Source organism: Mesoplodon mirus (genome assembly GCF_964341445.2).
Source record: "Mesoplodon mirus genome assembly, chromosome: 3".
NCBI classification, from domain to species: Eukaryota; Metazoa; Chordata; class Mammalia; order Artiodactyla; family Ziphiidae; genus Mesoplodon; species Mesoplodon mirus.
In genome coordinates, this window is record NC_138978.1 from 9,800,323 (window position 1) to 9,821,657 (window position 21,335).

At 52.8% G+C, this 21,335-nt stretch overlaps 1 protein-coding gene across 5 annotated transcripts in view; it reads right to left on the reverse strand.

The window, feature by feature from the left end:
- DHRS3 (dehydrogenase/reductase 3) overlaps window positions 1-17,401 on the reverse strand; it is a gene marked incomplete at its 5' end in the record, with an annotated part of 41,825 nt that extends 24,424 nt beyond the window's left edge. The window contains 2 exons of one of the 5 annotated variants that reach the window (XM_082612614.1): window positions 16,299-16,448; window positions 17,193-17,401. In XM_082612614.1, the coding sequence (XP_082468740.1) occupies window positions 16,299-16,448; window positions 17,193-17,309 (267 nt within the window). Of the gene's footprint in view, window positions 1-16,298; window positions 16,878-17,192 lie in introns of those variants that run through there. The other 4 variants (XM_082612613.1, XM_082612615.1, XM_082612611.1 and 1 more) reach the window with 4 other exon arrangements.
- Between the last annotated feature and the right edge of the window lie 3,934 nt (window positions 17,402-21,335).

Sequence of the window (21,335 nt, forward strand, 5' to 3'; positions counted from 1 at the left end):
CAGCTAATTAAGCATTATTTATGGACCGGCCTCCTCAAGACAAGCTTTAAATTACTTGCAGGCTGTACCAAGGTAACTGTCTATCCTACAGGCTATTAATTAGGAATCAGTTTAATCTCTGCTGGACGAAGGTCAAACGGTATGGGGTTGACCCTTCCGGCTGGCTGGCGTCGTACTATCAGGCTGGGGATCTGGGCCTGGAGGGCTGGGGGATTCAGGGGAAGTGACAGGACATTGCAACGGGAAATGACCTGGTCAGCACATCCTGCAAAGGCCAGGATGCTGAGAGCAAAGCCACATGGGCCTCGGCCCAGGAAGCCAGGCGAGGCGGGGTTTCCCTTTAGCACCAGCCCCGCAGAATAATGGATTTCAGTGGTCCTCAGAGAGTGCCCCAGCCCTCCAACATGAGAGAATTCTGCTGGAAATTCAGGCTTCCCTCACCTGCCGTTACCCCAGTCTGGTCATGCACCCTGTAGAAACCCTTCTGTGGCTCCGTAGCGCTCTTCTATTTTTTTTTTTTTTTTTTTTTTGCGGTACATGGGCCTCTCACTGTCGTGGCCTCTCCCGTTGCGGAGCACAGGCTCCGGACGCGCAGGCTCAGCGGCCATGGCTCACGGGCCCAGCTGCTCCGTGGCACGTGGGATCTTCCCGGACCGGGGCACGAACCCACGTCCCCTGCATCGGCAGGCGGACTCCCAACCACTGCGCCACCAGGGAAGCCTCTCCCTAGCGCTCTTCTAATCAAGTCCCAATTCCACCCGACGGCCACCAAGGTCTATGAGCTCTGCCCTGCCCATCTCCCACCATTCTCCGCTCACACTTCTGTTCTGGCCAGGCCAGGATCTCTCATCTCCCATTTTCCAGATGTGCTCTTCCCCTCTGCCTGGAATGTTCTCCTTCCGTGGCCTCCACCTCACTGTTGATGCCTCACCTTAGCCCCTGGCCCTAGCCATTGCCAGCCTTCCTTCCGCAGAAGCCGGACTGCCCGGATTCGGATCCCACAACTGTGTGTGCTGTTAGGCAAGTATTCAACCTCTGTGAGCCTTAGTTTTCTCATTTTTAAAATGGGGACAGTCATAGTTCCTCCCTCACTGGTTTGCTCCAAGGAGCACATCAGATTGTCCCTGTAAATCACTTAGTGTGTAGGAAGAGCTTTATTAACAATGGCACGGACTGACTGGAAACCCTGCCCTGTGCTCAGAACTGCATCCCGCTCCATTAGAGTACCCACCACACTGCGGTGTCACTGAGAGCCATGGGTCCTTTTTCCCAGCTAGACCGAAGGTGGGACCCAGAACGCTGTGTGTTTTTCTCCTGCAATGCCCACCTTGGCCCTATGACCTAGGAGAGCCCCCTGCACACCTTTCTGTACTGTCAAATCTACCCCCTCTGGGATGACCCAGAGTTTTCTTTTCTGTGGAGCAGCTACCAACCCAGTGTGGGGGTAAGTCAAGTCCCCTGTTCTGTTTCGCTCTCCAAGGACAAACCCTACAGAAGACACTCTACTGCCCTAGCCACAATGCCAGCCGCTCTGTGGCAGGGACTGTGACATCTTCCATGCCTGGTGACTCTGGGTGGCACCTGGAACACAGTTTTGCATTCAGCAGGTGTTCAGGGCAGATCCAACCAGCATTTTCTGAGCCCCTGGCTGGCATGTTCGACAGTCTTCTGGAATCCTCCCAATGGCCATGGGAGGTTGGGACTGGCATTGTCACATTATAGATGAGAAAACTGAGGCTGAGAGTGTGGCTAGCAGAATAATGGCCTCCCCCGGGACACCCATGTCCTAATCCCCAGAACCTGTGACCATGTTAACTTACATGGGAAAGGGCATTTAAGGTTGCAGATGGAATTAAATTTGCTAATCAACTGACTTTAAAATAGAAAGACTGTACTGGATTATCTAGGTGAGCCCAGTATAATAACAAGGGGCCTGAGAAATGGCAGAAGGAGACAGAAGAGAGAGGGAGATGTGACCGTGGAAGCCAGGTCAGGGTGATGCGATGCTCCTGGCTTTGAGGATGGAGAAAGGGGCCACAAGCCAAGGAATGTAGGCGCCTCTAGAAGCTGGGAAGGGCAAGGAGATGGATTCTCCCCTAGAGCCTCCAGAGGGAACATAACCCTGACACCTTGATTTTAGCCCAGTGAGACTGTGTTGGACATCTGACCTCCAGAACTGTGAGAGAATAAACGTGTGCTGTTTTAAGCCACTGAGTGTGTGGTGTGTATTAAGGCAGCCACGGGAAGCTCGGGCAGAGAGGTGGAGGGCTGGGACCGAAACCTGAGTCTGTCTCTTCAAAGTCTGTGGGCTTTCAGTGGCACAGCGCCCCTCCCCACACTAACCTATCGGCATCACTTAAAACAAGCTCTCTGTCATAAAGATATACCCCAGAGGCTTTTGCAGAGAGTGCACGAGAGGGGTTGCAGTGGACCGTCAAACACGATCCATAGCCTCACCGGCATGGCCAGGACTTTCCATACAGTATCTCATTGAGATCTCATTTTACAGATGAGGTATCTGAGGCTCAGAGAGGTCTAGTAATTTGTCTAGGGCCACTCAGCAAGTGAGTGGAAGAGCCAGCATATGAATTTTGGTTTGTTGACTCCTGAGCTCAAAATCTGAATCACAATTGTATACTGGCTCCTCAAGAAAGAAATAAAACTAAACATGGGTGCACACACACACACGCACACATACACACACACACAAACACACACATACCTGCCAACATGAAGGCTCAAGAGGTGGCCCCCAGACCAGGACAACTGGTCAGCCAGCCAAGGAGGCGTGAGCCCTGAGGGCATACAGTGTTCCCAGCCCACACTTCCCCATGCTCCTGATGGGCCTGGAGGGCCCCCACCACTTCTGCTGCGGGTTCACAGGGAAGTGGCCTGGAGAGGTGAGGCGAGACTGCCCCCTTTGCCACGTGAGACATGAGGACATGGCATGTGGGAGCCAAGGGTGGCCTGAGTGCATGTGGGTGTGTCTGGCAGGACTGCCTGCCTGCAGGAAGGTCACACTACCCTTTGTGGTCACGCTGGTCCCAGCTCCCCATGATGACCTGCTACAGGGCCTGTGAGAGGTCAGAGCATGCTGGGCTGGCCAGCTGGGCTTGACCGTGTCCCCCAGGCCCTGGGAGCTCTAGAGGCACCCAGAGACTCTTCCTCCCACACCTTGGAAGGACCCTGCATCAGAGAGCTGGCTTCTCACACCCAGGGAAGCATCAGTATTAATAGTGACCTAGCAGAGGGGCTTCCTTTACTCTCCTATCCAGTGGCCTTAATTCTTCTGGAAAAAGTTACAAAGAAAGTCTGTTGACAACCTGCTGGACCACCTTAAGTGGCTGCTCAAGTTGCCTCTTTGAAATACAAACTCCCTAAGGGCAAACAGCTTTCAGCTCAAGCCGGAAAAGTCTATTCTGTCTTTTTAGTTGGTGTCAGTAAATGACCTGATAAGGTCTGCAGGACTAGACCTGGGAGGACCGGCTAAGAGAGGCCTGGAGCTCCTGGAAATTTGTGCCTGAGATGACAAACTGGATTGGTCCCTCTACAAGAAGGAGTACTATACGTCTGCTCCTGACCCCCTTGCTCCTTGGTAATAGCAGCCCAATTTCCCCCACAGAGGCCCACCTTGCCATGTTCACGCACTGTGGCTTGGCTGGAGCCGGTACACTCCTGGCTCAGAGTCAGGCCTGAGACCCACAGCCAGCCAGCCAGTGACTGCACCACCGCCAGTGATTGCTTCGGCCCAACCCAGTCACAGCCAGAGAGACTCAATTCCTGGAGCCTCCGGAAATGCTGGGGGGAGGACACAGGTCTGCCCGCTCCCCACTTGACTGGGAGCTTGGGGTTTAAGGCAGCATGGGGCAGATGTGAGCAGCCCACCCCAGGGAGTGCCTGCCTAAGAGGACACTGAGTCCTGACAACACCGGGAGCCAGGCCTGGAGTTAGACCTACCCAGGGACCTTCTGGTCCCCCGAGTCAATAAACCAAGCTGAAGGACACCTCCAGACTCACCCCTGGGAGTGAGTGCTGTGCTTAATGCTGGTTGACCCATTTAGACTGCCGGCAGCTAAAAGCAGGCGCTGCGCTGATGCTGCTCGGGGCTGTCAACATGATCTATTCTGTCCTGTAGAATGATTAACTGAGAGGCAACGAAACTCACTCGTTCAAGAGCAGTCGCCCTGGGTTCAAATCCCACTTGGTCATTCACAAGCTGTGTGATCTTGTTATTGACCCTCAGAATCTTGACCAGTAAAAAGAGGATGATAATAGTACTCACACTGGAGCTCACTGTGGGAAATAAATGACTTTATTACATGTCAAGTGCTGGCACATAGTATCAATAGGTGCTCAGCAGGCACGGGCTCTAACTAGCTATGATGGATCAGTCATGCCTTCACTCAGGCAACAAACATTTATTAAGCACCTACTGTGTGCCAGCTACTGTGCCAGGTGCCTAGGACACTTGGTGAGTGAGAGGACACGCCCCTGCCTCCCAAGGATCTCACAGTCTTCTGGAGAGGACGCATGGCAACAAGCAGCCACAAGCATGGGGAGTTGCCATGGTAACCCATGACTCTGGCCTCACCACAGCCCAACCCTGACCAATTGAGCTACTTGGACACAGAGATGAAAATGACTAATGGGGAAGCTGGGTGGTTGTCTGGGGAGTGGGCAGCCGGGACCACAGCAGAGGCCCTGGTCTTGACCAGACTCTCTGTCTGGGCTGGAGAAAGGCCTGCATTGGACCAGCCCCTGTCCATGAGGAAAGGGGCCATTGGCCTCCAGTGGGAGGGAAGATGCCAGGCTCTGAGCCCTCCCTGTGCAGCGAGTGATTCCTTCTTACTGATTTCTAGAAAGGGTCAAGAGCTAAAGTTCCCAAGGACTTCTGTGGCGGGGCAGAATCCTCCTTTTCCTGCAGAATCCCAGAACCAGGGTGACTCTGGCCAGCGGGTTCTTTGCCTTTTGCCCCTGTGCCCAGCAGAGCACCTAGCCCAAGAGCAAAAGGTGTGGAGCCAGGGCTGGAGGGTGTCCGCTATACTCCCCACCCCGACCCTGACCGGAAGGAGCCATCATTTCTTGCAGATGCTCTGGTGCTGAGCTAAGAGGTTTACAGAAGTTATTTCACTGATTCCTCATACTTCTCATTTTTCAGACGGGGGAAGCCCAGAGAGATGGTTATTTGTCCAAGATCACACAGCAGCTTGCTGGGAGGCCTCTTAGGATTTAAGGGATTAGGAACTGGCTCCCAGCAGCCCTGGCTGGCATTATGAATTGCAAGAGCGCTCTAGCCAGTGGGCTGGTCTCTACTACTTGAAAGACCTCAGCGGCTGTGACACTGCCCACGGGCCAGCCCTGGCTTTGGGGCTGGGATGGCCAAGTCACCTTCTCCCAGGACTGGGAGCTGAATTTGGGCCGGGTGCCCTTTGGGAGGCTGTCTCAGTCCTGCTTGAGTAATTAGGGCTTCTAGCTCAGGGGTTGCCTAGTGGTGGCGGAGGGGGCCTGGCTGAGGGCTGAGCAGCGCCTGGGGTTCCATGAGCCTGGGGTAGAAGTGGGGAACCCTCTCCTGAGGGGCGAAGGCACAGGCTAGGAGGAGGACACTTCTGTTCATGAGCTTCTTCACCTTGGAGTAGAGAGCCAAAAGTTGAGGACCCAACGAGTCCAGTGAGGAGAGCTGAGGAGAGGAGTGTGTCCTAAGTAATTTCCCAGAACATTTTACTTTCAAGCCTTATTTTTTTTCTTCTCTTTGAAGTAATGGCATTCTTTCAAAATGCACACAAAAATCTTACACAGAATTCTAAGCTACAAGACCTAAGTGAAGCTGATCTAGTTAAATGGAGGTGAGGGCCCCTCGGAACCTATCGGCTCCACCTCCTATGGGGTCCCACCTTCTTGGAACCCCTTGGGTGCTCTGGAACCCAGTCTGAATACTTGGCCGTAGAACCTCAGCTGGTGTTGGGGTCTGCCTTGGGGCTGCTGGGGCTCAGACGGGCCAGAGGTCTGTAGAAGAATGACATGCAGACAGGAGACGACAGTTATCTGTAAACACTTTCTAGGAGTGTGCTTCGGTGTGGACAAAATAATCCTATGGTTCATTGCTCAAAATGCTTTTCTAGCCACTTCCCTGAAAGGCTACTGAAAAGGGAATTCAAGATCGAATTCCCCAAAGCAGGGTGCGGCCAACAGAATCAGGAAGGCTTGGGCCCAGTGTCCTTTGCTGACGCTGACGCTCATTGGCCACAAATCTGTACTGTCCACTCTGGCTTGACCCTGGCTTTGGGTCGCAGGACCCCAGAGTCTCCTGTCTCTTACATAAGCTCCAGTCCTGGGCCCTGAATCTGAGCCTAAAGGAGTTGGATGGGTTTTGGTTGGATCTAGTCCAAAGCTTCTTAACCTGATGTCTGGGATAGGCATCGGGGGGCGGGGGGGGGTGTCCAAGGACCCCTTAAAAGTATAAAAGTCTGCCTCTTTGTGCATTCTTCTTGAGACATCCTCAAATGGCTCCACAACCAGAAAAAGACGAAGACTTACTGCAAACCCTTCAGTTGCCACCTCCTTCAAGAAGTCTTCTAAGATTTCCTTAATTTACAGTGATCTCTCCCTTCTCTGAATTATCAAAGCTGTCGGTCACTTGGGAGGATCCAGCTTGGTGACCTCAGGTTTAGCTGGAAGGAGCGGGAACCCACTCACTCCTCAAAGCTGGCTTCCAGCTAGAGGTGCCACCCTGGTTGTAAATGAATGAAATACAACTGTTCTGTTTTCCTGCTTATCAGTTAGTTGTTCAAAGCAAACCCTGATAACCAATGACTACCTTAATCCTTTGGCAAGTATCCCACTCATTGTATGCAAATACTGCTGTTCAGTGCTTAAAAAAATGTTTTGGTGAAGGCAAACTTAACTACATCCTGTTGACTCTTGGATGGCTCACCAATCCCCTTTCCAGAACCCTCTATGTATGAGGTAGTTTCCATTATTAAACAGCTTGTCTCTTGACCTCTCCATAACCCTGAGTGGGGTAGGCCAGGCCAGGCTGATATTATTTGCCCCAGGGGAAAAGGGCCTAGTTTTGAAGCTAAAATTCTTGGTTCAGAATCTGCCTTAGGCCAAGCATCCTTGGTGACTCACTTCACTTGCATCTTAGAAATGGGCTGCCGATCACCATTGTGGAAAACAGGACGGAGGTTTCTCAAAAAACTAAAAATAGAACTACCGTGTCACTCAGCAAATCCACTCCTGGGTATATATCGGAAAAAAACCGCAAGCACTAATTTGAAAAGGTACATGCACCCCAATGATCATAGCAGCATTATTTACAATTGCCAAGATATGGAAGCAACCTAAGTGTCCATCAGCAGATGAATGGATAAAGAAGATGTAGTATGTATACAGTGGAATACTACTCAGCCATAAAAAAGAATGAAATTTTGCCATGTGCAGCAACGTGGATGGACTTGGAGGGCATTATGCTAAGTGAAATAAGTCAGAGAAAGACAAATACTGTATGATATCACTTATGTGTGGAATCTAAAAAAATACAACAAACTAGTGAATATAACAAAAAAGAAGCAGATTCACAGATAGAGAGAACTAGTGGTTACCAGTGGGGAGGGAGGGGCAACATAGGGGTAGGGAATATGGGAGGTACAAGCCAGTGGGCAGAAGATAGGCTCAAGGATGTACTATACAACATGGGGAAGGCAGCCAACATTTTGTAATAACTGCAAATGGAAAGTAACCTATAAAAATTGTATACAAATTAAAAAAAATTTTTTTTAATTGGAAAAAAAGGAAAAAAAAAAAAAAAGCAACGGGCTGCTGATCACATCTACCTCTGGGCCTGGGAGAGACAATGAATGTGAAAAAGTACTGTGCAGTCCTGTAGGCTACCACAGTCATGTAAGGTATGGACCAATGTCACATGTTGTATGAAGAGGCCAAGGACACTGTCAGCATCCAGTTCGGGTCTAAGTTATGAGTGGTGGTCCAAATGAAGGATGTGAACATGGGCCTGGCCTGCACCCTCCCTCCTCCTCCTCTTCCTCATCTCCTCTCTCCAGCACCCTGAAAAACCCGGACAAAGGAATGACCCAGTCACTGAAGGACCCCAGTGAGGTCAGGCTGAGCAGAGTTGTCTTCTTTTAATTTTTAAGCATTGGTTGATTGATGCTGGTGGCCTCTCTTCCTCCCAGCCCCTGACTCTGTCCGGGTAACTGTCCTCACTGCTATCACGTTGGTAACGATGATTCACAAAATCTAAGGGGTGGAAGGGACCCGGGTGGTCGTCCAGAACCCAATCTCTTCTGAGGCAAGAATCCACAGCCCCCTCACTGCAGCCTGCTGACTGCAGAAAAGCTCCAGAGAGTGGGACGGTGCTCCTGGTGCAGGGCCCCAGGCTCATGTGGCCCTCCATCCACCTGGAAGGTGGCCAATACCACCTCCAGCACCTGAAGCGGTCAAGCAAACGTGCATGGATTTGCCGTCCCACATAAGTTGTGGCTTCTTGTCCTTGTCATCCGGAGCCTGCTCCCTGGGCGCCCTCCAGTTGCTCAAGGACCCTCTCAAAATGTTGACCAACACTGACCACAATGCACTCAAGCTCCTTCGACAAAGTGGAACCAAAAAGCGTCTCCTTTGCTCTGGGCACCAATACAGTTGCTTTTGTTTGCTTTTTAGAGGAAGTTCATCTTTGTTACCACTAAAGTCATCTTGCTGGAGCTCACTCCTCTTTCCAAAGTGTCAGGGGCTTTATCTGGAGATGATCATCGCACCAGGATGTAAGTGCCACCAGAGAGAACCTTGTTTATGTGGTTCCCCGCGGCAGCTTCAAGCCCAGCTGGCTGAATCGATGAATGAATCTGACATGGTCACAATTCCCCCAGAGCCATGTCACCCTCAAGTTGGTCGACATTTTTCACCCAGGGACCAGATCACAACATCACAACTGTCAGCAAGAACAGATGGCAACGTGCTGAGCGTGGGTCTCCCCAGCAGACTCCGAGGCCTGGGTCCCGGATGCCTCGCACCCACCCCTCTAGGGGTGCACCAGCCTACCCAGACCCCCCTTCAGCCCACACACTTCCATTTGAATCAAGATGTCAGAGGAGACGGGCAGTGTCTTCTAAAATCCAAGTGCAGGGGAATTCCCTGGCGGTCCAGTGGTTAGGATTGTGCTTCCATTGCAGGGGGCACGGGTTCGATCCCTGGTCGGGGATCAAAGATCCCATATGCCACGCCACGGCCAAAAGAAACCCAAAAAACAAAAATCCAAGTGCAAAGCTGAGGGCAGGCCCCGAGCTTTGGAACGCTCTCAGAAGGATGCCCAGCAAGTCTGGTGCCATGATCTTAGGGGAGCCGTGCAAGTGCCCCTAATCCCTCTCCTGCCTCTGGCCTGACCCCCCTGCGTTCCTCCCCACCCCCACCAGGGTGATCTTGCCAAGACTTAGGTTAGATCATGTCACTTCCCTTCTCAGAACCTTCCAACAGCTCCCAGCTTCACTTGGAGCCAAAGCCACAGCCGGTTCTAGAGATTGCTGGGCCCCATCTGCCCTGCCTTGCTCCCCGCCGCCACCCCCTGCATGACTCGCCCACTCCCTGCCCTGCTCCCCACACTGCCGCCCTCTTCCTCTCGCCCCCTCTGCTTCAGCCACATTGGCCTCCTTGAAGTTCCCCAGGGACATGCTCCCCTCTGAGACCCTCACTCTTCTCTCTGCCTGGAACACTGCTCCCTCCATTCCTGCCAGGTCTTCTTTTGTCTCCTTTTTTTTTTTTGTGGTACACGGGCCTCTCCCGTTGCGGAGCACACGCTCCGGACGCGCAGGCTCAGCGGCCATGGCTCACGGGCCCAGCCGCTCCGCGGCATGTGGGATCTTCCCGGACTGGGGCACGAACCCGTGTCCTCTGCATTGGCAGGCGAACTCTCAACCACTGCGCCACCAGGGAAGCCCCTTTTGTCTACTTTGCCTCATTTGTTTTCTGCTTAGCACTTAGATCCTTACTGCGATCTAACGGGCTTAGATCCTTACTGTACCCTGTTTATTATCTGTCTCCCTCACCAAACTGTCAGGCTCTTCGTGGGTGCGGACTGTTGTCTGCTTTGCCCGCTGCTGCATCTCTGTGCCAAGAATACAGAGGGTGCGCCATAGATTTGTTGTATAAATGAGTGAGTTCCCACCAACCACTCATTTGCTGAACTGTTCTGATATTTGGCGCTCTCTTTTTGAGAATCCAGAACTCTTAAGACGGCACTCATTTTAAGGGACCTCACTCACCCCACAGCAGACGAGCGTGCATTTGGGGATGCTAGCATCTAAACAGATTTGCCTGTCTCTTTTTCATTTGGCTTCAACTCTTTCCTGACCTTCGTGGTTCATACGAATAATACGTTTCAAACGTTTCCCTTTCAGATATCTTATATACTTGGTGGATCTTTTAAATTGTGTCTTCCGAAGGCAGCTGGGAGAAAGTCTTACAACATTCTAGGTGTGGTCGTGCTTCTGCCCCAGGATACAGAACAACAGGTTGGATCTGGAATTCTTCCTGCGCTCGCACCCAGAGCTAAGTGGGATTTTGAGGGGGGCAGGTTGGGATAAGGCCTCCAGGGAGAAGTTGTAATGACTGCAAAAACTAGAGCTCTTTCCTGGGTTGTGGGGGGGCGGGGAGGATGGCAAATGGCTCCCTTCTCAATACGGCAGAGGTCATTTTCTGAAAGTGATGAGAATCATTTTCTCAACAAATCACCAGATGGAGATGGGACAGAGAAAGTAACTATCTTGACCAAGAAATCGGAAGGGCTCTGTGCAGGGATAAACCCATGGCCCAGGCTCTGAAAAGCAGAAAGTTCAGAAGAGCTTGGGAGTCTGCACAAGAATGAACAGATGGGCAGGTGGACGGACAATGGACTTCCTGACTCAGGGTCAGTATTTCTAGATCTGGGGAGCATTCTCTGATTTTAGGATAAACACTGGAAGTTCCGCTCGACATACGAATTGGGAAACTTGGGCCCTTTGTTCCCTTGAAAGCTACAAGTTGAAAACACTAACATCTTCTGCAGGAGTTGAAATAAATCAGGCAGCTGGCTACCTGGTGGCTGTTTAGGGAGTTTAGTAATGGGTGTGGGGCCTCCTATAGACTGAGGACATATTTTCCAACTCTGAGTTGCTTCTTTTTCATTCAGTGGGATCTGATGTGTAGCAAGAAAGGCTGAGATCTGCAGTGATGAGGACAAATATCTTTTGCAGAGACCTTGGCACTCGGTTGCTTTCCTGGGGTGGCTGAGCCATAACATGAGAATTTTAGAGCATGCCAGGGTCTTAGGGGTCATTGCATCCCCTCTCATTTTATGGGTGTGCTTCTTAGCTGCAGCCTAGAGAAGGGAGCCACTTTTCCAGGGTTTTAGCAAAGTCAGGTCTAGAACCCAGGTGAACCAGGCCACAGGGGGCATGGCCCAAGATGTGGGCACCTTTGTTCCCCAGGGGAAGTAGGTGGGGCAGTAAAAAGGGAGGTGTTTGTCTATTCAGGTGACATTCCAAATTGTAAAGCCCATTATTTGAAACCCAAGGACCATATGCTGCAAGCTGAAAGAATTTTCCTAGATGCCTCGGGTAAAACAGGTAGCCTACTTTCCTGCTCCCAGGCTGCATCAAATGAGAACCTGGGGCTTCCCTGGTGGCGCAGTGGTTAAGAATCCGCCTGCCAATGCAGGGGAAAATGGGTTTGAGCCCTGGACCGGGAAGATCCCACATGCCGTGGAGCAACTAAGTCCGTGCACCACAACTACTGAGCCTGCACTCTACAGCCCGCGAGCCACAACTACTGAGCCTGCGCGCCTAGAGCCCATGCTCCGCAACAGAGAAGCCACCGCAAAGAGAAGTCCGCGCACCGCAACGAAGAGTAGCCCCCGCTCACCGCAACTAGAGAAAGCCCGCACACAGCAATAAAGAACCAAAGTAGCCAAAAATAAATAAATAAAATAATTAAAAAAAAAAAAAAAAGAGAGAACCTGGTACTTTTCCTAAACGGTCCCAGCAAAGGCTGCATTCAGGGTGAGGATGGGGGAGGTGAGCCACTGCTGACTCCCATGTCATCCCGGCTTTGTGACTTTCATGACACATCAATTGTTTAATGCAGCTATTTTGGCCTGATGACTCTGGGGCCCAAGACTACCTGTCTGGACCCTTCTCCCTTCTTTCTCCTTTCTCCTATTCTCATCAATATTGGCCTAACTCAGAGTCTGAGATACAAACTGCTAACTTCTCCTGAAACCTAATCCGCTCTATATCCTTTCCTTTCATTGCCTTCTACCTCCCTTCCCCAGGTTCAGCCAGGTACACAGTCTTTGATCGGTGGTTTCTTGAACCTGGGTTACCCTTCCCCCATCCCTTCTGGTTGAAACTCTTGACCTTCTTTAAGCCTCACTCAAATGCCACCTCCTTCAGGAAGCCTTCCATGCACCCTTGTTATAGATTAATAGCTCTGAGCTTCTTCTGCTTAGCATCCCCCGCCACCCCACATTCATGTCTACCTGGGACCTCAGAATGTGACCTTATTTGGAAATAGGATCTTTGGAGATGTAATTAGTTAAGGATCTCAAGATGAGGTCATACTGGATTTAGCGTGGGCTCTAAATCCAATGACTGGTGTCCTTATGAGAAGATGAGAGGACGCACAGACACACAGAGAGACAGAGAAGACAGCCATGTGAAGGGGGAGGCAGAGATGGGAGTGACACTGCCACAAGCCAAGGGACGCCAGCCAGGAGCCACCAGGAGTTGGAAGGGGCAAGCAAGCATTCTCCCATAGAGTCTTCAGAGGGAGTGGGGCCCTGCCAGCACCTTGATTTCAGATTTCTGGCCTCCAGAGCTGTGAGAGGATACATTTCTATTGCTGCAAGCCACCAAGTTAGTGGTCCTTTGTTATGGCGGCCACAGGAAACTAATACACACTATAATTTGTGCCTTGACTGTAAGCACCTGGCCATGTCTCTGCCCCTCTCCAGGCCCAGAGCTGCATCGAACACCTGATAGGCATCTCAGGTAGGTTTGCTGGACTAGGTCTCTCAGAGATGGTTGTCAAGGGACAGCTGGGCCTCAGCCTGCCCCAGTGCCAGGGTGGGAAGGATATGGGATTTGCTGAATGGATGTGATGGAGAATAGGATTCACAAATCTACGTGAAGGGCTAAATTCCTGGTGAGCTGCTTTAGGAACAGGGCTACAGACCCATGGACTGTAAATTCAATAATAGCAAAGCAGGTGCAACTCAGAGCCAGTTCTTATACTGGTTCCCTGAAATGGGTCCCTGAGTCCCGGCTCTACCCCTGTCCATGGAGGGACTGGGCCCTGGTGTGTCGCCCCTGCCTCTATGGTCCTACAGTCGTGGCCCAGGGCTCTAATCCAGCCACTTGCCTCCTACTGGACTAGAGGCTGGAACAGCCCTTGCAAATCCTTCCAAACAAACAGTTCATTCTCTCCTCCAGGGGACTCCTGCTAAAACCACGTCAAGGTCAAAGACTGGAGGCTGGGCCTGCCACTAGCCTGCCAGAAGCCTTGTTGGGGAAGGGGTGAGCCCAAGCTCTATGAATGCTTTTGTGGAAGAAAATCCAGGAGGACATAGAAAATCTAAAAGGATTGTAGTGGGCAATGAGCAGCAAGAGTCTTTGCCTTACAGACCCGGACCATGACTGGCCCTACCCGGGTTAACCTTGCACATGGTGGCTAAGCAGAGTTATCTCCAGGTGAGGAACTTTCCAACTCCTGGCGCCTTTGTGTTCCTTTAAGAAAAACTCTCATTTGGGTCACCTTTGCAGCCTAAGGTGCACTACTGCTCACAAATATTGCCAAATCCTGTTTGACTCAAGGTCGTTATGGGAAACTGGGTTGTCACTCCCCCCAAGAATAAACGGACCTTGCTTGGACTTGCCAGCTATTTGCAGAGACTCTGGTTCTCCTCCCCTCTTTCTCTTTAGGGGGCCTTTCCCCTCAGGTCCAGCCTTCACTTCCACCAAGGGGAGGGGAGTCATCCCCGTCCACCAAGGTCACCTGTCTAACATTGCTGCAGGCTGCAGCTGGTGCCACGCTCCCCAGCTCTCTCCAGCTGCTCCAGGACCACCCTGGGCCCACCATCCACACAACTGTCTCAGCCATCTCCTCCAAAGTCCCCACTCCACAACACTCGGCCGGCCCTTTGTCCCCAAGCCCACCAGCCCCCAAACGCTCCCAGCTCTGGAAGTTGTCCCAAGGTCCTCTCACTGGGCCCCAGATGGACTCAGGCAAGAAACCTTGATTTCAAATTCCCCACTGTGACAGCAAGCGGAAAGCTCATTAAAAAGTAGCCCCAGTAATTGGTCAGATGATTATGAGTTATAGGTAGGGCTCTTGGTCATCCTGACTGGTCCGAGGACTGATCCTAGGGTGAATGGCACTGGAAGTTCCATAGGCCCCATGGATCCTGTTTCTGGTGACCAGATACCAATTTAAGACATATTTCTCATTGGCCCTGGATTTATTCTTTGGAAGAAGATATCTATTCCTAGTTAGGTGGGGCATGGTTCCCAGTGAAGGGACTTACAGGGTGCCGCTCTATCCCCTCCACCCCCCAATGCCACATACTTCTTTCAATTTAGGCTTGTTTATAGTCAGTCAAGTTTTTCCAGATTGACTGAAAGAGTTCTTCATATGCCTACTGCAGCCAGTTACAAGAGCAGTGAAAGAGACCCAGGACTTGGGCCAGCTGGAAGAGTCAGAAGAAAGTTTCTGTGGGATGCAGACAGCTAAGGAATGACAATCACATGCGATTGTCCCAAACCCTACATCCTTCTGCAAGGGCACCCTCATCTGCCACGCCTCCACAAAGGGGGCATCACCTCAAGGAAACGAAACTGCTGAGAAGAACTTTTGCTTCTCCTTTTTCCGTGTGTCCAAGGGTTAAAAACTCTTCCAAACTCCCCTTCCAACTGCAAGGTCAAGCAGCTGTCCAAACCACCCAAGGAGAAGCTGGAGCCCAGGACAGCCGACCCCAGCTAGCTCAGCCCCGATAGCCGCCAACCTACAGCTGCTTCCCCACCACCACCCCTAGCCACCTCCTGGGGAAGGAAGAGTTAATCGGCAATCGGCTTTGGCTGATGGTTCACGCTCCAAAGTTCAGTCCCAGTCAGAGCCACCCCGGAGGAATTGTAAATCTCAGGGCAGTATTTAACAAAACAAAAGCAACCTGGAATTACATGCAGGTTTGGTTTTCTACAGTACATATTTACTTAATCCCCTAGGTATGTGGCTCCATGTCAGATCAGCTGGCTTTGCTGGCCCTTTCACCCCCTCGCTCACAACAGTTTAAATTTCAATCTAATTCCCTGTTTTTGCTCTTCCTCTTCACAGGGCTGGCTGGAGACAGCCAGCCTCAAATCTCTCTCTCTATTGCTCTAGTCACTGGGTGAGTCAGCCTGGCTTGGGTCGGAGCTGGGTGACAGCTGGCTCACCCTCCACACTCTTGGGCACCAGGTCTGGGATAAGTGAGGGGAGAGGTGCTGGGACTACCAAAAAGTTAAAGGCAGAGCTTGGGTGCTGGGGAGGTGGGGCTGCACCACAGTGCCACCTCGCCCCTTAGTGGGGAGGGATCCCCTCTGGGGCTGTATTTGGGGGTGGGGGTCGGGCGGAGGCAGCATTGAGGTGAGAACAAGGGCTCTTTATCAGCTGCTGGTTACCCTTGTCCCCTGTTTCCAGATTTCCAAACACCTGGGCCTCCGAGCGCCTATCAGGCTAGGCTAGACATCCACCACCGTTTCTTCCTTTTCAAACCCAAACCAAGTATCCCCTCTTTTCTTGCCTCCAGAGCTGCAGCCGCCCAGGTTGGGGCTGGGAAGCGGGTTGCCAAGGAAAATATGAAGCGCCAGCTAACAGGCGGCTCCCAGCTCTACCCAGGAGCGCACACACCCTTCACTCACCAGGGTGGCGGCAAAAGAGGGAAAGACGAGAGGGAAAACACGACACCTTCCTCTGGGAGGGAGGAATGTCGGAAAGGGGGGGTCTGCTAAGTTTCGAGCTGGGGGTGAACAGCCAGCCACAGATCCCAGAGGAGCGGGTCAGCTCCGGACCTGCCAAAAAAGACAGTCGGGTGCCCGGGAAATGTACAAGGTGAAACTGACTAGCTCAGCACTCACGGGTGGCGCAGAGAAGTAGGGTGGCCGGCGACTTTCAGACCCTGGGCGCCGGTTCCGGCAGCGGCAGCAGGTGGGCGCACCCCCTGTCCCCGCGGTCCCCCCAGCCTTTGGCCCCCATCCCCTGGAGTCGCGGTGTCCCGGTACCTTTCTGGCGCCGCGTTCCGCGAACTCGCGAGCGAGCTGGCGCCCGATGCCTCTCCCGCCGCCGGTGATAAGGACGTTCTCCCGAGACAGGTCCCGCAGCTTGGCGGGCAGCACCAGTCCGACGGCAGCCTTCACCACCAGATAGATCATCTGCAGAGGGAACACCACCAGCGCGCCCAGCCATTTCCACACCATCCTCCGCGCCGCGGAGCCGGGCAGGGGTGGGGGGGCGAAACTCCCCGGACCGCACAAAACAGGACTTAAAAAAGAAAACACCCCCAAACAATAATAAATACACCGAATAAGGGGCAGAGAGGCGTCCCACCTGGCCACTCTTGAAATCACCTCTTCCCAAATGCAAAGCAAGCACCGGGTGAGAAAAAGGGCGGGGGGGGAGGTGTGGGTGGGTGGGTGAGATAAATCCTCGGGAGGAGAAAAAGCGTCTCAGAAGGTTGGGACAGTAAGAGGGGTGGAGGGGAAGCCGGAGGTGGAAAGTTCTAACAAGAACTTTCGTGCCCCAGCAGCCGTTTCGGCTGGGGAATTCTCAGGTAATGTTTACAGGCTGACAGAGGAGTTTAGGCAGGGGAAGAAAAAAAAAAAAAAAAGGCACCAACCACACGCGCGCACCCTGCTACAGTCCCGCGGTTTCAAAGTGCAAGATTTAAAAAAAAAAAAAAAAAAAAAAAAAACTGTTTCCAAATTGGAGCGCCTCCCCCCTTCTCCAGGAAAAAAAAAAAAAAAAAGTAGGGGGGAAAAGTGCTTGGAGCTCCCAATTTCAGCCCGCGAAACTCTCCCGACTCATTGCTATTCTTGGGCTCAGGAAATTGCTTAAACGCGATCTGATTGCCAGCAACGTGCAGGAGAAGTGGGGGGTCCGGGTGTCAGTTTCTTTACGTGCATGGCTCGCCCTCGCGCGCGCCCGCTCTCTTCGGCTCCCTCCCTCCCTCTCTCTTCCAGCAGAGGCTGGGAGTTGCCGCTCGATCCGGCTCCCTCTCTCTCCCTTGTTAGCATTTATTGCCTTCTTTTTGTCCTTTCCAACTTGGAGAGGGCCCGGGTGCGGAGCGCGCGTGGATCGGACGCCCTGGTCTGCGCCGCCCTATCCATTCGCTCCCGGGGCAGCCGCGGCTGGCTGGGAGCGAGAGGGCGGCCCTTTTTCCCCCCCCATTTTTTTTAATACCCCATTAAGTCTGATTGACAGTTAAAGTTGTTCCGAGGCTTCACTACCGTTCCTCTGAGTGGCTGCCGCGAGCTCCCCTCCCCCTGCGCAGTGGCGGGGTGCGCGCGCGGGCGCGCACACGGGCTCGCTGCGACTCCGCTTTCCCGGGGCCGGCTCCCCTCGCTGCAAGCCGGGGCTTGCCGGCGGTATCCCTGAGGGCTCGCCGCCGTAACTCGCACACGCTGGAACCGACTCCTGCGAACCGGCTCTCTCCTCGAGACATTCCTCCTGGCCCGGGACGCGGTCTCCCCGAGCAGGGGAACCTGCGGGCCAGGTGACCGCCCCTGCATGCGGGGCAGCCCGGGAGAGCTCGCGCTTGTCTTGATTCATCAGGTCGCTCAGGGTTTATTTCAGGTCATTTGATCATTCCCTGCCTCCATAGGACCAGGGAGCCACTTCTGACCCTTGCCCAGACTCCTCCAGTCTTCACTTAGAGTGCACTTTCTAAGTCTGCCCCGAGTCCCTCACGTTGCTGGGGGGAAACAGCTGGGAGCAGGGTTTTGCTTTGAGGGGTGGGGGTGGGGGTGCAGGGTAAAGGAACCTCTGCCCCCAGAGTGCCAATAAAATCCCTGTACGATTAGCTGGGGGCATATTTATTGCTCATCTGGGCTAGAATTACCTTGACTGACAGCAATTTCCTTAATAACAAACGCCTGCAAACAAAACGTGCTAAACCCACGCGCCCCCCTCCCCCCTTCGCTGTATAGGCAGCAACTTCTCTCTTGGGGTCTCCCTGGGCTGCCCTAGTGGGACACCCACCTTGTAACCTCCTGCTTTCCCCCAACAAGAATGTCTCCCCTGCTGGAGGGTGGGACCCAGCTATTTAGAGTTGTCTGTTGCAGGAAGTCTGGGAGGTGAGTCACTGAAAAGCAGGCCCAGTTAAAAGTGCTGATGGGACTTGCCTCCTGCCGCCCCTGATGGTCCCAGGCCTGGAGGAGAGAGGGTGAGCCAGGGAGCTGCCCTGTAATCTGGCGCAGCAGCTCTCCAGTGAGAGGCTTGTTCAGACTGGGAGTGCTGGGCCTCATCCCCAGACCTTCTGATTCAGCAAGGCTGGGTGTGCTGGAATCAGTACATTTAATGCTCTGCTGAGCATCAGGCGAGAAAATCACTTTGAGAAGTGCTGGTTTGGGGAGGGGGTGGCTGGAGTTTCACTCCTCCCTGGGCTGCAAAGACCCTCTAGTTCTGGAGGGAAGTTCTGCAGGCGAGGATCTTCCTTCCAGATGAATTTGGAAAATCGTTATCTGGACCGCTGGCAGAGCAAGAAGAGTTTGGTAGAGTGGGGCTGGATGAGAGACTGTCCTACACTGAGGGCTTAGCTTCTGAAATTTAATCCTCCCACTGACCTTGCAGGGGGTTATTATTATCCCCATCTGCCAGGTAGTACAGAGGGAGGAATCCAAATCCAGACGTGATTCCTCATCCCACCCCACCCCACTCTGGCAGGAGGGGAGGAGAGAGGTGGAGACCAGGTTCCCTCCAAAAGTAGGATGGAAAGGCAGGCCATGGCTTTCATAGACTCCCAGGCCACGGCTAAAGGCAGGGCTTCGTCAATATGACGGCCTCCTCCCACCTAGGAGGTCTGTAAAAAATGGAAAAGAAATCCCAACCCTGGAGAGACAGGCCCTTCCCACCCAGCTGTGGCCGGTGTCTGCCGGGCCAGCCAAGAAGACAACTGGGAAGGTCTGGAACTGGAACCCCTGTGCTCAGCCTGTTCTCATCTGTTATCCTCGACGCCGCCTAGTGGTCTGGATGCAACACTGCGCCTCCAAGCTGCCGGAGCCTCCAGCGTCCCGTGTTCCTGCTACCCTACCAGCGGAATCCTTTTTCTTCCAGGCTTTTCTCCCCACCTAAGGTTAACACTCCAAGCCTAAAAGGCCTCACAAGGATCATAGCTCCACTCCCCCCCACACCCGCTACTGGGTGGAGTAGGAAATTGAAGCTCAGGGATGGGAAGTAACTCGTAAACCCAGCACCATGTTCACTAAGTCCCCTGATCCTCGCCAGCTACCCAGCCCTGTTCAGATGCCAGACCAGCTAGGTGACCCCATTTGCCATGGATGTGAGTTTGAGTGGGAAAGGGGTTGAGAACCCAAATGAACCTTCAGCATATCAGGCCCTTTACGCATACTATCCCTTCATCTCCATAACAGCCTTTGCGGGTGGGCGTCACTGTGCCCATGGAACATGGGGCTCAGCAGTCTAAATGACTCCCTCAAGGCCCACACAGGGGGCTCCCCTTACCTCTTCCAAACATCAGGTTTAGAGTGAAATCACAGTAAAAAGGAACATGTCAGGCAGCCCTAAAAGGTTTGGGTTTGGACTGTGGTTGGGAAGCGGACACCTTTTTTCTACTTGTTCCACCTACAGGATGTGGGTTTTGTGGGTCTGGCATACCGTGAGCCTCTGGCCTCTTCCATCATCAGCTGCCCAGAGAGGTTCTGTCTGTTACCTGCTCTATGTCCCCCAAGTTCCCCAGGAAGATGAGGGCGAGGGGGTGGTGCTGGGCTAGGGGATGCACAGTCTAGCAGGCTGGCCCAGAGGGTGCCTGTGACCTGGCTTCAGTGAGAACTACGCGGGACACGACCCCTCCCCCTTCTCCGCCACTTCCCCTCACCCGTGTTTTTGGCTCTCGGTACCCCCTCCTCCCTTAGCTGGGAGCAACGGGTGTGGAATTTAACTCCAGGGTGAAGTTTGAAATTTCACATCCCAGCCTGGGAGAGGGCCCCACGGTTTTCTCCTTGCTCCTGGAAACGTGAAAGGAGCCTTTGTGGGCTTGATGGAGGAGGGAGGTGAGCTGCAGCCTGAAAACTAACTTTTTCCATGACTCAGCTCTCCCGGTACCTACCGGGTGGGCACGGGAGGTGCGACGACCCAGAAGGGCAGGCTGGAGCCACCTTCCAGCCCAGAGCCGCAGCTCATGCTTAGAGGTGGGCCCCCAAGAGAGCCGGCCCTGTGACCCGCAAGGGAACTTGCTGGCCCTTGATGGGCCACCATGCTGTAACCGCCCCTTTCTCCCAGGGCTGAGTCCCATCTTTTTTTTTTTTTTTTTTAACCAGGTTACACTTTTTTTTTTTTTTTTAAGTATTGTTGATGTTTCAGGTGTACAGCAAAGTGATTCAGTTACTATATATGTATATTCTTTTTCAGTTTCTTTTCCATTATAGGTTATTACAAGATATTGACTATAGTTCCTTGTGCTCTATAGTAGGTCCTTGTATTTATTTTTATTTTTATTTTTTTTTTGCGGTACGCGGGCCTCTCACTGTTGTGGCCTCTCCCGTTGTGGAGCACAGGCTCCAGACGCGCAGGCGCAGCGGCCATGGCTCACGGGCCCAGCCGCTCCGTGGCATGTGGGATCTTCCCGGACCGGGGCACGAACCTGTGTCCCCTGCATCGGCAGGCGGACTCTCAACCACTGCGCCACTAGGGAAGTCCAGTCCTTGTTTTATTATCTATTTTATATATAGTCGTGTGTATCTGTTAATCCCAAATTCCGAATTTATCCCTCCCCCCACTCCCACTGCATCCCCAGTGCCAAGCACACGAATGCCCTTTTCTAGTCCTTTTACCAGGAACTTTCCTTATCACCATCTCAACTGAGAGCTGGAGAAACAAACAGGTCTGAAGCCTTGCCTTCTACTTATCTGAGGCTTACAGAGTTAAGAAAGTCACTTAAGATCACATAGCCAAGAGATGGAGGTGGTATCTGAACCCCAGTCAAATGCTGAGCTCTGTCTGCTTTATCCATGGAGGTCTTCCAGAACGTACAGGTTGGGCTGGGGACCTTGTCAAAATGCGGATTCTTGGGCTCCCACCAGCAT